General features: G+C 42.3%; 3 protein-coding genes across 3 annotated transcripts; 1 reads left to right on the top strand and 2 right to left on the bottom strand.

Moving 5' to 3' along the window:
• Nucleotides 1-2,212: 2,212 nt before the first annotated feature.
• Nucleotides 2,213-2,615, top strand: SARC_05444 (hypothetical protein; the record flags this gene model as incomplete). The annotated part of the gene is made up of 2 exons (XM_014300699.1): nucleotides 2,213-2,488; nucleotides 2,526-2,615. The coding sequence occupies 2 exons, from the start codon at nucleotides 2,213-2,215 to the stop codon at nucleotides 2,613-2,615; spliced, it is 366 nt and encodes a 121-aa protein (XP_014156174.1).
• Nucleotides 2,616-4,207: 1,592 nt separating this feature from the next.
• On the bottom strand, nucleotides 4,208-4,420 carry SARC_05443 (hypothetical protein; the record flags this gene model as incomplete). The annotated part of the gene is made up of 1 exon (XM_014300698.1): nucleotides 4,208-4,420. The coding sequence occupies one exon, from the start codon at nucleotides 4,418-4,420 to the stop codon at nucleotides 4,208-4,210; it is 213 nt and encodes a 70-aa protein (XP_014156173.1).
• Nucleotides 4,421-7,035: 2,615 nt separating this feature from the next.
• Nucleotides 7,036-12,759, bottom strand: SARC_05442 (hypothetical protein; the record flags this gene model as incomplete). Its single annotated transcript, XM_014300697.1, has 11 exons — nucleotides 7,036-7,288; nucleotides 7,560-7,670; nucleotides 8,309-8,460; nucleotides 8,879-9,197; nucleotides 9,571-9,717; nucleotides 10,274-10,424; nucleotides 10,956-11,113; nucleotides 11,388-11,489; nucleotides 11,745-12,074; nucleotides 12,287-12,448; nucleotides 12,667-12,759. 11 exons carry the CDS (start codon nucleotides 12,757-12,759, stop codon nucleotides 7,142-7,144), a joined length of 1,872 nt encoding a protein of 623 aa, XP_014156172.1. The 3' UTR covers nucleotides 7,036-7,141.
• Nucleotides 12,760-13,883: the final 1,124 nt, after the last annotated feature.

Here is a 13,883-nt window from a genome sequence, read left to right as displayed (position 1 = left end):
TGTGACATCTTAACTATCACAGCTTGGGTAGTGATATTCCTATCATCGGCCAGGGAGATTTTAATATCTGTGGCCATGGTATCACACTTAGCAGTTTTATCATCAGCTAAAATGAGGTGAGTTGTTTGTGTTCTCCTTTCGATATCTTTCATTAATGCAAAGCGATCGGATATACATAAAATATCTGAACCAGGATCAATCAACGCAAGGATTTTATTTCCATTGCAATATACAGGGATTATGACACGCTCATCTAAAGAGTCGTTGTACTGTCTGTGTAACGATTGTACCCGGTAGTATCGTCAGTCCAGCTTAATGTCGGGTCTGACGTTACACGATTTAGTGTGGTAGCCATTGGTCTTCTCATATTTATCGCATTTTGTAAGATAGTGTTTACAAGATTGGGCATGCTTTCCGTTCCAGTAGCCGTTAGGTGTTACCTGGTACATGTTATAACCACATTTCTCATCAGCACATTTCTTAACTTGCTTGTATGCAGGTTCCTTGTGCTCCGCACGCACCTTCTTAACAGGGCGTGTAAATTGAGTAGATTCACGTGGACGTGTATATTGGGGTCTCTCGTTTGAGGTCTGCCTGGGATACGTACCCTTGATCGGTCTGCTCCCGCGGTTTCTTAACCACCGCCTTTTCCTGCGAGGTCATTCGCTTCTTAAGAGTGGCTAACTAATTCTTAAGTTCAGTGTTCTCATCGATCAACTTACATATGTGCGATGGCTGGTTTGATTCTGATTCGGGTCGGCTCTCTGAGCTTTCCTTCTCATCCTCTCCCTTAAGCGGGTTGTCTCCTTTCTCCGTAATTGGAGTTAGATCCTTCTGAGTGTTCTCATCAGGTTTAGTAGGGATCGTCTTAATCGATCCTTTTGCGTGACTTCTTGGCTTCGTAAACGTAAGCTTCGAAGCAGACGCAATAGTTGGCCCGCGGGCTTTTACTTCAGGGGACATCTCTCTTAATGTGGTGTCTTCACCCTTCTCTGTTGTATTTTTCTGGTTATTAATACCAGTAGCAATGATTTCGGTTACGGATTGATTGTCCTCTTCTGCGGTCGCGTTAAATGTTATTTTCAGCTCTACGCTTCTTAGAAGAAGTATTGTCTTTCTTGGTCATAATCTTAAATTCTGACTGCTAGCTGGTCTCTTAAGGACTAGCTTGGACAAGAAAAAATTGTTGTAGTTTTCTACCTTTACGTTTAAGTAGTCTAAGTAGTTAATACCTTTGCTAACTTTAAAATGTGTAAGATTCGGTCTCTCAAGGCGATATTAACGCCTTAGAATAAATAAACACGTAGGTAAATTCTAAGTATCGCGAAAATATCAAAGTAGATGAACGAAATAAGACATTTAGTAAAATTAGGTATGCCTCGTGAAAACAGCAATACTGTGAGGGATTGTGAGGCTGAGACATTGCCTATATATAATCCTCTCAGTACTGTTTCCGCCGAAGGAATTTTATTTAGTGTTTCGTTGTCGCTCTATTAGAAACTATGGTATGTTTCATTGGGGCGAATCCGAGAGACTCATAAAGTCCTATCTTTAGAAGAAAAAAATAAAATAATACTCTTGATGTCCTTAGTTATTATCTTAAGCAATAACATGCCACTTATCAAGAATTACCGACTTAGCCTTCATCAGAATGGCACATCTGGTTGGCTGATCGGAGGATCAACTAGGTAACGTTGATAGTCCCTAGAAACCTATATTCGGTTGAGCCATCTCGCTACCGAAGTATTCAGATATAAATAAAGTTGGAAAGTAAATATAGTTCAATTAATAGAACTAGACCAACTCTTATGCTTGGTATTTTACTGAGGCCTTTTAATGGCCTCGTCCAAATATCGGATATGTAAAATGGAAAAGGTATTAATTAATAAAACCATTAAAAGCCATTTTAGGAAACTTAAGTTCCTCGTGCTATTAAAAGTACATTTAGGAAACTTAAGTTCCTCGTACTATTAAGAGTACAGTTAGGAAACTTAAGTTTCTCGTACTATTAAGAGTACATTTATGAAACTTAAGTTCCTCGTACTATTAAGAGTACGTTTATAATTTACGTACTGCTTAAGAGTACGTTTATAACATAGAGTCTAATGTGGAGGCCCGGCTTATTACATATCACATAGCGCGCGCATAGCTGGTTTTCGTATTGGGCTCGAGTCCACCATCCAGAATAGATTGAGTAATAGCATCCGCAGACATGCTCTGTCGGATGGTCACTCGTTTCGCGCGTGCTCTTGGTACCACCCGGGGGAGGTCACGATTCGGTTCACGTCTAACGGAGGGCACAACAAATCGCTTCCGTGCGAAGGGTCGTAAAACAGTGATGGAGGCAGGCTTCGCCCTAGGACATGTTGAACGTCGACTGGATAGTGGACGGATCCAAGCGGAAGTAAAGCGTAATCCACCATGTGATGAAGTATATTCGCCCACCATATTGCCCGTGTCCAATAGGGAACTATCAGCACTGCCGGTTGTAATTGAGCATCGACTTTCAACAGTACTTCTCCCAGGAGAGCATCCGGCGCGGCGATCAGCGGAACGTTCTGTTTCCATTTGGGTTGGAAAGGGAGCAACGTATGAAGGTGAACTTGAAACGCTAAGTCCAGGTAATACGTGTCCGGCATCGTACGTGCGCTTGGAGGGGGGTAGGGCTACTGCCCATCGGAGGTAAAGCTGATGTGTGTAGTGTAGTGGCACGGGCGGTCTAATGATAACGCAACAGACCACCACTCTCGAAAGGTCGTCGCATGCCCACAATAATTTCCCTGGAAGGTAGCCCAAGGCCACTGGCCAGTGAATCTGCTGGTTGTGGCAGTACCATGTGAGTCATCGTAACTGTGCATTCATCAACTTAGATTGACTCCGGCGCTTTCTCAAGGCATGAAAGGCCGTGCTGGAGTCGGTTAGCATCAGAAGGTGCGTCCGGCTGGTGATCAATTGATGGGTGTGGAAGTATTCTAAGCCTAGCACTAGTGCTTTCAGTTCCAAAACTGAAATTGGCCTGAGTACTTCGCGAGGACTCCATTACCCGGAAAATGTGTGGGTCTTGTTGTTGAAGTGAATTTTTGCTTCATACTCTATTTTGCTGGCATCCGAGGTCAAATCCGTATTGGCTTGTGGTAACCATATTGATCGGGGATGGAAGAGCTCCACCAGAAGAGTATTTTTTTTCTTCTAGTTTACTCAATTACGCTCCAGAGAGTCGGAGCTTAGTTCATTTGCTCCAATCCGTGGATCGCTGTAGATCGGCTAGAAAGGGTCTCAGATTCAAAATTGCGAAACTCGCCCAATGAAGACATTCGAGGTAGGATTGCCACAATTTGGTTCGTATTTGGCGTTGGTTGCGTAATGCATTGCTGACTATTGCCGCTGTATGGGAGTTCATTTTATCTTTGAAAACAGGGGTCAGTTCGAGCGTGTTCGCGCGGAGGTCGATAATTAACCCAAGGTAGATCAACCGAGTCACTGGCGTCAGCCAATGACCCTTGCCTTCGCTAGCTGCAGTCCAAGGGAGTCCACGACTAGCTGAATGAAGTTGCGATGTTTTACTATTCTGCGCCTGGAGCCCAGAAGCAGAATAGTACAACATCGCAACTTCATTTATTCTTATGTGTCGTTTGTGGCAGATCCGACGAAATACATTCATCAATTTGTTGAAGCAATGTGGGGAATTCATATACCCCATTGGCAGTGCCATGAAGCACCAAAGCTGTCCCAAGTGATCTCGGAACCGCCGTAGTTTGGGTTCGGCGACGGCGAGTGCGTAAATACCGTTTTGAAAGTCTGTACTCATCGCCAGATCCTTCCGACGAGCTACTTGATGAAGCTTGTCCAATCCTTCGGCTCGGAATCTAGACTTCTCTGCGTGCAAGTTGATAGATTTGGGGTCGAGAATCAGGCGGGCGCGAATGCCGTCGGATTTCAGGACCATGAAGGCGCGATGAATCAAGTAAGCCTCTGATTCGGGATATTTCCGAATTACCCCTTGCGATGCTAACCTGGTTAGTTCGGTCTGGCTCATCAAATCCGTTACTTCCGGGTTCGATATCCATGAGCCTGTCAGATTCTTCGCTGGAGGTCCTAATTCGTTCCATGTGGGTCGAACCCCATACTTGATATTCTGTAGTAGCCGTTTGCTGGCCTGGTGCTTTCTCCATGTTTTTGCCTCGGATCGAACAGATAAGTACAGTGGCTAGAGATCCACATCCGTTTTCTTAGGATCGTTGGGGGGTCTTGGAACGGATTTCGGCGGCGGGGGAGGAAGATATGCTTTGGACAATGCCAATTCGTGTTCATTCTTGTTTGCTTCCTGCAAGTGCTTGAATACTTCAGGTGTATATGCCTTTTGTGAGCGAGTCTTATCACTAATGTATGCTGCCTTTGCAGATGACTGTGTGACACCCATTGACGCCGGAAGTATGATTGTCTCTCATCGGATCCAGATGTGATGGCTACTACCGCTGATATAGCCTGTGTTGAGAACAACCAATCTGTTTCATCTTACGACCAAAATTTCGTTGCCGACAGACATCGTGCCATGAGTCACATCGGGCGCGTTGAGACTACATCCCTGGACTTGTTATTGTCGCCGCTGGATTTACTTGGTGCGGATGTGAATAGCCTTGGACTCACTTGCGAGCCATTTGAATGTTTACCATGTTGACTTGATGCTTGACAGTTCGACCTACCAGCTGATGCTAAAATAACGACAGAGCTTATAGAGATGCAATAAGACAGCCGCAGACGGTGGGATCAATGTTCTTCATCTTCAGATGGTTGTATTGAGGTTTCAAGGCTTTCACTAATGGCACTGGCTATGCTGCTAAGGCTTCGACGCCGAGGTCATGTTTGAACCGCTTTCAAGGCGTTCAAAACTCAGAAGGGTAGCAATCCCCCAGCCAGCCCTACTTCAACAAAGTGTCGTTGCTATGGAAGTAAACGTCGTCGACTCTAGAATTAGCCTACCCCATCCTACTTTAATTTGAGAGCGAGATGAAACGGACCTGTTCATAAGTGAGTTAGGACAGGTGTCGAGTCCAAGTACACCGGTCGCATTAGCGAACCCGGCTCGCAAAGTTTGGCGAAGATGACTGTCTGAGGAGACGTCACCTAACGGTTATTCTAGCTGATATACGCTGGCTTCTTCGGAGCCTGGAACAATATCCGGTCGCCTTGATTTCTCGACGAGTTTGTCTTGCTCGTCCAATCTCTAAAAGGATCGAATTGCCGCCGTTCTGTTCTCGATCGTCTAGTCTATCATCGGCCATCTTCCTCGTGAAGATGTAAATGAGGGGTTATAGCTGGTCCACGCTTGTAACATATAATGTACAAAGAAATAAAGATGAATATTATGAGCATGATATACGTCCTTACATGCGAAAAATGCCAAGCATTCTCGTATAAAAGTACTACATCCGGGGAGCGGGGTGATACACCCCTCTTCCCGGAAGTGGTACCCGAATGTTAAAGAAGTAAAGTACTCCTATTTTTCTTCTTCTTCAAAACAGCTGTTATTTTTAACATTTTATGTCATTGTCGTGAGTCGGTACTCGCAGACGGTGGGATCAATGTTCTTCATCTTCAGATGGTTGTATTGAGGTTTCAAGGCTTTCACTAATGGCACTGGCTATGCTGCTAAGGCTTCGACGCCGAGGTCATGTTTGAACCGCTTTCAAGGCGTTCAAAACTCAGAAGGGTAGCAATCCCCCAGCCAGCCCTACTTCAACAAAGTGTCGTTGCTATGGAAGTAAACGTCGTCGACTCTAGAATTAGCCTACCCCATCCTACTTTAATTTGAGAGCGAGATGAAACGGACCTGTTCATAAGTGAGTTAGGACAGGTGTCGAGTCCAAGTACACCGGTCGCATTAGCGAACCCGGCTCGCAAAGTTGCGGCCCGGAAATTTCACTCTCATATCTAATAGGGATTGGAAGAACCCAGAACCAGACCAGATTTTGTTCTCACCTTTTCGTAATGTATATTTTCAGGATCTGGTCTCGTTTTGGGTTTACAGCTGAGGATTAAACTCGAATAAATATTGTTATTCAACGGTCCATTTCATTGCGCTCTAGTTTCAAAGTTTGCTAGAATTTTTCATAACAGTTCACTTTGGCTGTAATCCCAAATTCGTATCTTTCATTTCTTGTTGTACTTTTATCCAACTGTTGCTCAACTTCTAAAAACTATTATAACATGCTTGAAGACTTCGATACTGCACAGTTGTGCACATATGGGTTGGTCAGCACCTGTTATTAGCGAATTAGTATCGTGGGCCTTATGGGATATTAAAAATCTTTAGCTTCCGAACACACTATAATATGTGGTACGCAGGCGTGAGCAACAATGTGCCTTGTTCAGTATTTGTGAATTGGGGTGATGGAGCTAGCAGCCTGACACTCTCGGGTTCTCGCAGACTCTCATGCGCAAAAATCGAATGTAATGCCAATGGCTGTATCCACGTAGCTTATATAGATACACACGACAGGAAGGAATTATTTTCTAGTTGAAATATCAATACCATATATATATATATTATGTATATGACACATCTGTAAAAAATATGCACATACACGTCATATTTATGTACGTAAATACAATATATAAATACACACACACACATGTAAATGAAAAGAATATGAGAGTTTATGTATGTACACACATATGCATAAACACACGAGCACGTATGGATGAGCACATATCTGTATACATGCGCACATAGGAACGCACACAAAGAACTGTCTATGTATGTCTATGTGTATGTATATACGTATATATATATTTGGATGTATATGTAAATAAGACATATGTGTATGTAAAATGACATATATACAGACAAGCATAAATATATACATATATATAAACAGACAGACAAACATCTATTTAAACACAAATACAACTAAATATCCGTATGTCTACATATAAATATAAATACACAAACACACACTATATATATATATATATATATGGTTGAGTAACATATCAGAAATCTGACAAGACCACACAATTATAACTATCTATTAACGTTGCTCATCTTTATACTTTATGCTAAATTACACGTATCGTAGTGTAATATTCTCTTGTTAACCTATATAAGCTATATATGTACGTTTGACCGAGTAATAGGTACTCAGTTGTAGCCTTCCTGTGCCTTCCATGCATGCTTGTCGTCTGTTTCCTGCATGTAGTGCACTAGAGCTTCTTCGGCCAAGTCACGGCCGTCAATCAAATAGCGTTTGCCCTGCACGTCGTACTGCTTCTGAGCATACTCACATATCTACAACAGCCAACGAAGAAATCGTGTCAGTGCTGACTTAAGAGACTGGGTTGATTGGTGTGCAAATGCAGATTACAACCAACCGAACGACGCTAGTGCAGTAACCCACGCAACAAAGTATACGCCTGTGTACGTTTTAAAAAAACGTTACCAGTGAACACCTGACTACATGTGTTTGTGCACATTGAAACACGCAATTATATGAAACAGTTATATAAGTAGTAATACGGGGTAAATTAGGCAAAATCTGAAGAAGAAGAAGAAAACATACCCTGCATGGAATGGTATCGCGAGACCAGGTAAACAAATCCAGGAACTCTTTCCTGAACGGTTTCTTCTTCCACTCAAAGTACGAGTCATAGAGCGTCTGATTGGCTACCACCTACAGCGGTCCAAACATGTGGCATAGGCCAAGCAAAGCGGTCAGAAGCGATTGTCAATCAATGTACGCCACAGACTATCCGTGGTGTTGGTTTGGTAGTGCCCGCGGGTACTGATACTCATATCATAGTAGTAGTAATATTCTAATGACTGTTTGACTTGACGACACTGAACATCACATCGTAAGGGAGGCAGGGAGGCAGGGAGGCGTGTGGTATGGAGCTTTGTGGTTGCTATGTTATACAGAAGCTACATACAAAAAACGCTGTAGGTGCAACATCATCTCAATGAAAGCATCAGGGATAGCTAAGTAGATGGGTAACATATTGCTCGAGACTAAGACAATCCAAAACCTTTCCAAGAAGCCAAGCTCAATATTTGATAAGCAAACCGCATTTGGTGTGCATGCGCATTGAATTACGTATACATGTAGGCATCCCACCAAACACCTTCCACATCGCTAGCCCTTTTTCCGCTCTCGAGGACAAAATTATAACCTACGCGTGCAGGGCACACACGAGGCGGAGCTCAAATCGGACTATCTCGTGTATTATGATGCTATCCACCACGTGTTCCAATACATATAGTTTTAAGCGTGTGTGGCATTGTATAGAACCAGTGTCACATATAGCTACCCACCTTATTCATGTACTTCACGAGGTCCTCCGGGGTCTCAAAGGCATCCGCATTGATGAATGATGGGTAGTCCAGATTGGGAACGTACTCCTTGATATTCGGGGCTCCACGGTAGATAGGCAACGCACCTGACACGAGCGCCTGGAAGAATTTCTCTGTTTGAAAATGTATGCCACGGTTCAGATATCTAATGTGGCGGATAAAAGTTGCGGATGCCTTCCACACATCTCTTGGGGATGGGAAAGTAAGCCTGGTAAAAAATACATATACATATACACATATACGTTATATATATATATATATAGAGTACATACGGTGAAGAAGTTGAAGAATGCAGTAGACTGACTGACAGCTACAGAAAATCAACCTGAACGACATGCGCACTGGAAGTTTCACTGCACAAAAACTCCAGAAGGGTTTGTAGAAGTGCGTGCGACAGTACCAACCCCACACAGGTACACACTCGGAAAGGCAATAAGTTCACACTCTCATTCATGCCTGTGGTGCTTACGTACTCTACTACACATTTGTATCAAAATTGATAAACGAGGTAACACGACACTCCCACCTTACCGGTCACGTAGTCGTCGACCTGTCTGTTCTCAAACGCCAGGATGAACTTGTGCATGCTACTCAGGAACTGCTTGCGGTCCGCCTTCTTCATCCGTCCTCCCTTCGCATACTTCTTGATGTCTTTATTCTCATCCTTGTTTCTGAGCACATCGCACAGGCCATACATATCTACACTCATGCCAGCCTTCTCCATGCGTTGCACATAGTCGGCTCTGTGCTTGATGCAGTTGGAGATGAACGCCGTGGCCAGTGCCATGTCACCGCCCACTTTCGCTTTGTTCACGAGCGAATGAGACACTTTGTGGTAGAGATCGGGAATCTGCAGGGAATGGACATGATACAACCCATGAATAGGAGTGATCTTATGAATTGCCTTTGTCGCAGTGCTTGTCAGCGATCGAGCGCTTCTGAAAAACGAGATGACCGCGCGTGTTTCTCACTAATTCATTCTAGTAGCCTGCACATATATGTATAAATGTAGCCTCTTCGTATATCATTAGAATGGTGATGAAAAACGATTCTCGGTTGATATATTAGTGGCGTCGTATGGCTTCCATCGCATACATCGTCACTTAACCTATAGCTAGAAGCATCCATGTAGTAGCATGTATCATTCCGATGACCTTAACAACACATCACTACACACAAGTAAGCACACCACGGCAATCACCATGCACTCCAATTGAACATACACTTCTGAATTCGTTGGAGAAGTAGTTGACGCGGATGTCCGCCTTCTTCCTGAAGGTCATCTCAATTTGGCCCAGGCGGCGGTTGTCCCACAGATCTGGTGCATAGTGTCCGCTTTCAATAGTCAGGAAAGCCGTCTTTTGACCTTCCTGAAATTTCGTGGGCATCGACGGGAGAGGTTAGTCATCGGCGACCCGATGGTTCAAGGTAAAGATAGAACCATAGATACATTTATACTGTGGACAATCTGTGTGTCGCTATGGTGTTTATAGATCCAGGTAAAGATAGAACCATAGATACATTTATACTGTGGACAATCTGTGTGTGTGTCGCTATGGCGTTTATAGATCCAGGTAAAGATAGAACCATAGATACATTAAACTGTGGACAATCTATGTGTGTCGCTATGGTGTTTATAGATCAAGGTAAAAATAGAACCATAGATACATTATACTGTGGACAATCCGTGTGTCGCTACGGCGTTTATAGATCCAGGTAAAAATAGAACTATAGATACATTTATACTGTGGACAATCTGTGTGTCGCTATGATGTTTGTTGGCAAAACTCGCAGCATAACGACTACGACAGAGAACGTACTAACAAACAGGCCATAGGCACACGCACAGAACCAAGATACGGGCACTTTAGGGGTATATGAAGACCCCTAGAAAACAGTATACTATACGTACAGTATAGACTTTACCTTGTGTGGCTCGGCTGCGCTTAAGTATCTCCACTGCTTATGACGAAGAACGATGTCCGCTTCTTCCAAAGCGTTCTCGCAGTCTCCGTATGGTATTCTCGTGTCGTCGCGGGGCGCATGAGTTACACACTTCTTCTCTTTGGGGTTAAATCTGTTTACAAATAGCGTGGGTTTAGCGTACATTTGAAACCGAATTGTATTGTTGATGTTTTACATGGATTGTGAGTATACATACTCACAGATCGACTTTAAATATTTCAATATGCATATGCAATCAATACACTTACAACGAGATTCGACACCAGCATGTCTATATACCAGAGACAGAAGCACAGTATCCATAGTAACGTGTTCATAGATAAATACTAACTAGAATGCAATGGGTGCTACGATATACTCAACTCTTTCTTGATGGCAGTGACACAGTATCCACAGTAACGTGTTCATAGATATATACTAACTAGAATGCAATGGGTGCTACGATGTACTCAACTCTTTCTTGATGATGACAGAGACGCAAGCAGTGTCCATAGCATCGTGTCCATAGATATATACTAACTAGTATGCAATGAGTGCCACGATCCACTCATCACTTATCTGGTAATGACAAAGACACAGTATCTATCATAGATGTATGTACTAACTAGAGTGCGATGAGTGCTACGATATACTCAACTCCTACCTGGTGATGAAGCGGCAGGGCACCTTGCACTGCTTGGTGTAGTTGAACAGATGGGCCTCGTGGAGGTAGGTATGGAAGCCAAAGAAAGTGCCCATTACAAATATAGTAGCCGGATCTTCCATGGTGAACTCTCGTACCGCGTGATCCACGTCAGTGCTCTAGAGTGCCATTTGTAGGACCCAGACGGATGGTATTAGAAGGCCAGTATGAGGTCGGACGTAAAGTTTTCTCGTGACTTGTTTAGGCACACCACATCACTGACAACGAGTATATCGATAGAAAAATAGAGACTGATAAATCTCAGTCTGACTTTGAAATGGGATTTCCTTGCTGTGCATCTAGGGTGTGTAGTTGGAGTGTCTAATGTATGTGCCAAAGGCGAGTAGCATTGATGAATTCACTGCATTCTACAACACAGACTTACACACACACCTTTGACTTGTGCTTCTTGTCACTGTGTTTATGGCTGTGGTGCACCTCTTCCTCCTCTTCTTCCTCCTCTTCTTCGTAAAGCTCTGTAGTCTCCTTCTTGGCCTAGCGAGCATTTGGCATACGATTTAGTAGGCATTTGCAGCTCAACCCCAATCATACACAGCTATACCATTCACGTGTCCTCGACACGTCGGGGTGTCACATACATATACATATAAGTAGAGTTGTATAATTAACACTTTGAGAGATGCAATACATGTTCAGAATGCATATAATATCTAGTGCCTATCAAGCACATCATAGCCATGGAGTGTCGATGATTGTGTAACATTGCAGAAGACTGACTTGCTGCCATACCTTTGACTTGTGTTTCTTGTCACTTTGTTTGTGGCTGTCATCCACCTCTCCTTCCTTTTCCACCTCTTCTTCCTTATCTTCATCAATATTTTTTGATCCCTTGTCACTTCGCTTGTGACCATCATGCACGTCTCCGTCCTTATCTTCGTCAATATTTTTTGATCCCTCGTCACGTTGTTTGTGACTATCATGCACCTCTGCTTCCTTATCTTCATCAAGCTCTTTCGTTCCCTCGTCACTTTGTTTGTGACTGTCATGCACCTCGTTTCCCTCCTCATCCTCTTCTTCTTCTTCATAATCTCCATCAAGCTCTTTTGTACCCTGCTTGGCCTTTAAGTAATTTTTGGATAGGATTGAGTTGATATCCGCATTTTAATTCAACCCCACTAGCTATCCAACCCACATTTCCTGAGCACTTTTGGTGAGCCACATAAAAGGTTAAAATTGGAGCTGAACACCTAAAGAGAGGCCCTACACACGTGCAAAACACACATATACTGACGTCACAAGTGGGGCCTGATATTCGGTAAATTTGAACTCACACGCGTGAGGCTCAGTGCATGGATCATGACTCTATCCTTATTTACATCGGAGGTGCCACCGATAGAGCTCCCAATATCGTGTAGCACAACGCCGAGGTTCTGAACATAGGCGCATAATAGCTGACTATGCAAGTGCTGTACCATGGGAGCTAAGAGTGTGCCCTGTAATACACAGGTGACTTCTAAATCTATACCGATAAACTATACAGATGTCTTCCAAGTCATTACCCTAGCTCTATGATAAAACCGCTCGCGCGTATCAAAATTGTTTACATCGCTTAATGTATATAGTTAGTGCGGGTGCCAGCGTACACAGATGGAAACACGGCGTTTTACCTGCTGGTTGTAATTTGCAACTCCTCAGTCACATTGGTACGTACCTTTTGCTGGGATGATTCTAGTTGGTCTTCTTCATCGGCTAGGGCGCGTCCTTTGGTACCGAGGTTGGTTTCACGCATGTCTCCCTTCTCCATCTCTAACTCATACAAGACACAGTTTGTTATTAGTTTTGACCTATAGCCCGTAGCATACAATCGGCATTGTATGGTATAACAAAGACCTTCCATTGTCGTGCGTACATGCTTAGCAACACGTAAGTGTCTGCTATTGCCGTACCGATCCGCATATAGCTATAAAGGCTAAAAGTTGTCAAAATAAAAGCCAATTGAAAGTACGTACTTGTTGTCTTCATATACTTGTACTATCAGTATATGATCATGTACTATATAAATTGCTTCAAATGAATTTGTGTACACTTCCATTTTCTGTTTGCAAAATCTGTTGACTATTCAATACATACATACACACACACCCACCCACATATATATACACATACTCAACTAATTCGATAGTTTCATACACACATAGAAAGGTGTCAGATGTCCATGAGAATATTTTTATAGAATGCAATGCGCACACATAAATATGTAAATCTATATGCATAATATTACTTCTTGAAATATAAAAACGAATACATATAAAAATACACGCACTTTAGCACACACATTTATACATACAGCACGCACAACCATAAAAATATACATAGATGCATAAATATATAAATACAAATATATATATATATATCAACACTCACACACACACACATATATATATATACATATGTTCATGTATATATATACTTATTTGTATACTAATAGACACAGATCTAGATCTAGATATATAGAATATTAATATTATATTATAACACATATATATATATATATATATATGGAAATATATACATATTTGTATTCTAACAGACACAGATCTAGATCTAGATATACATACATATATATATACACATGATATATGTATATATATAAAGATATTTATATATATGTACACACACACACATATATATATATATGTATATATACATATACATATATATACATTTTCTCAAATATGCCTATACATGTACAGTTGTGAAAATTGATTATATGTATGCCTATGTACATGTGTACGAAATACATGCTATTACACATCGTCGAACAGTATGTCATAACTATTAGCTATCAGGTAGAAAGATTTTAGCTCTACAGGTATATATACATATACATACATACATACATACACACACACACACACACACACACAC

Source organism: Sphaeroforma arctica, assembly GCF_001186125.1.
Source record: "Sphaeroforma arctica JP610 unplaced genomic scaffold supercont1.347, whole genome shotgun sequence".
In the NCBI taxonomy this organism is placed as follows: domain Eukaryota; class Ichthyosporea; order Ichthyophonida; genus Sphaeroforma; species Sphaeroforma arctica.
The sequence above is the reverse complement of the archived record's forward strand: the minus strand, read 5'-3'. Positions and strand labels throughout refer to the sequence as shown.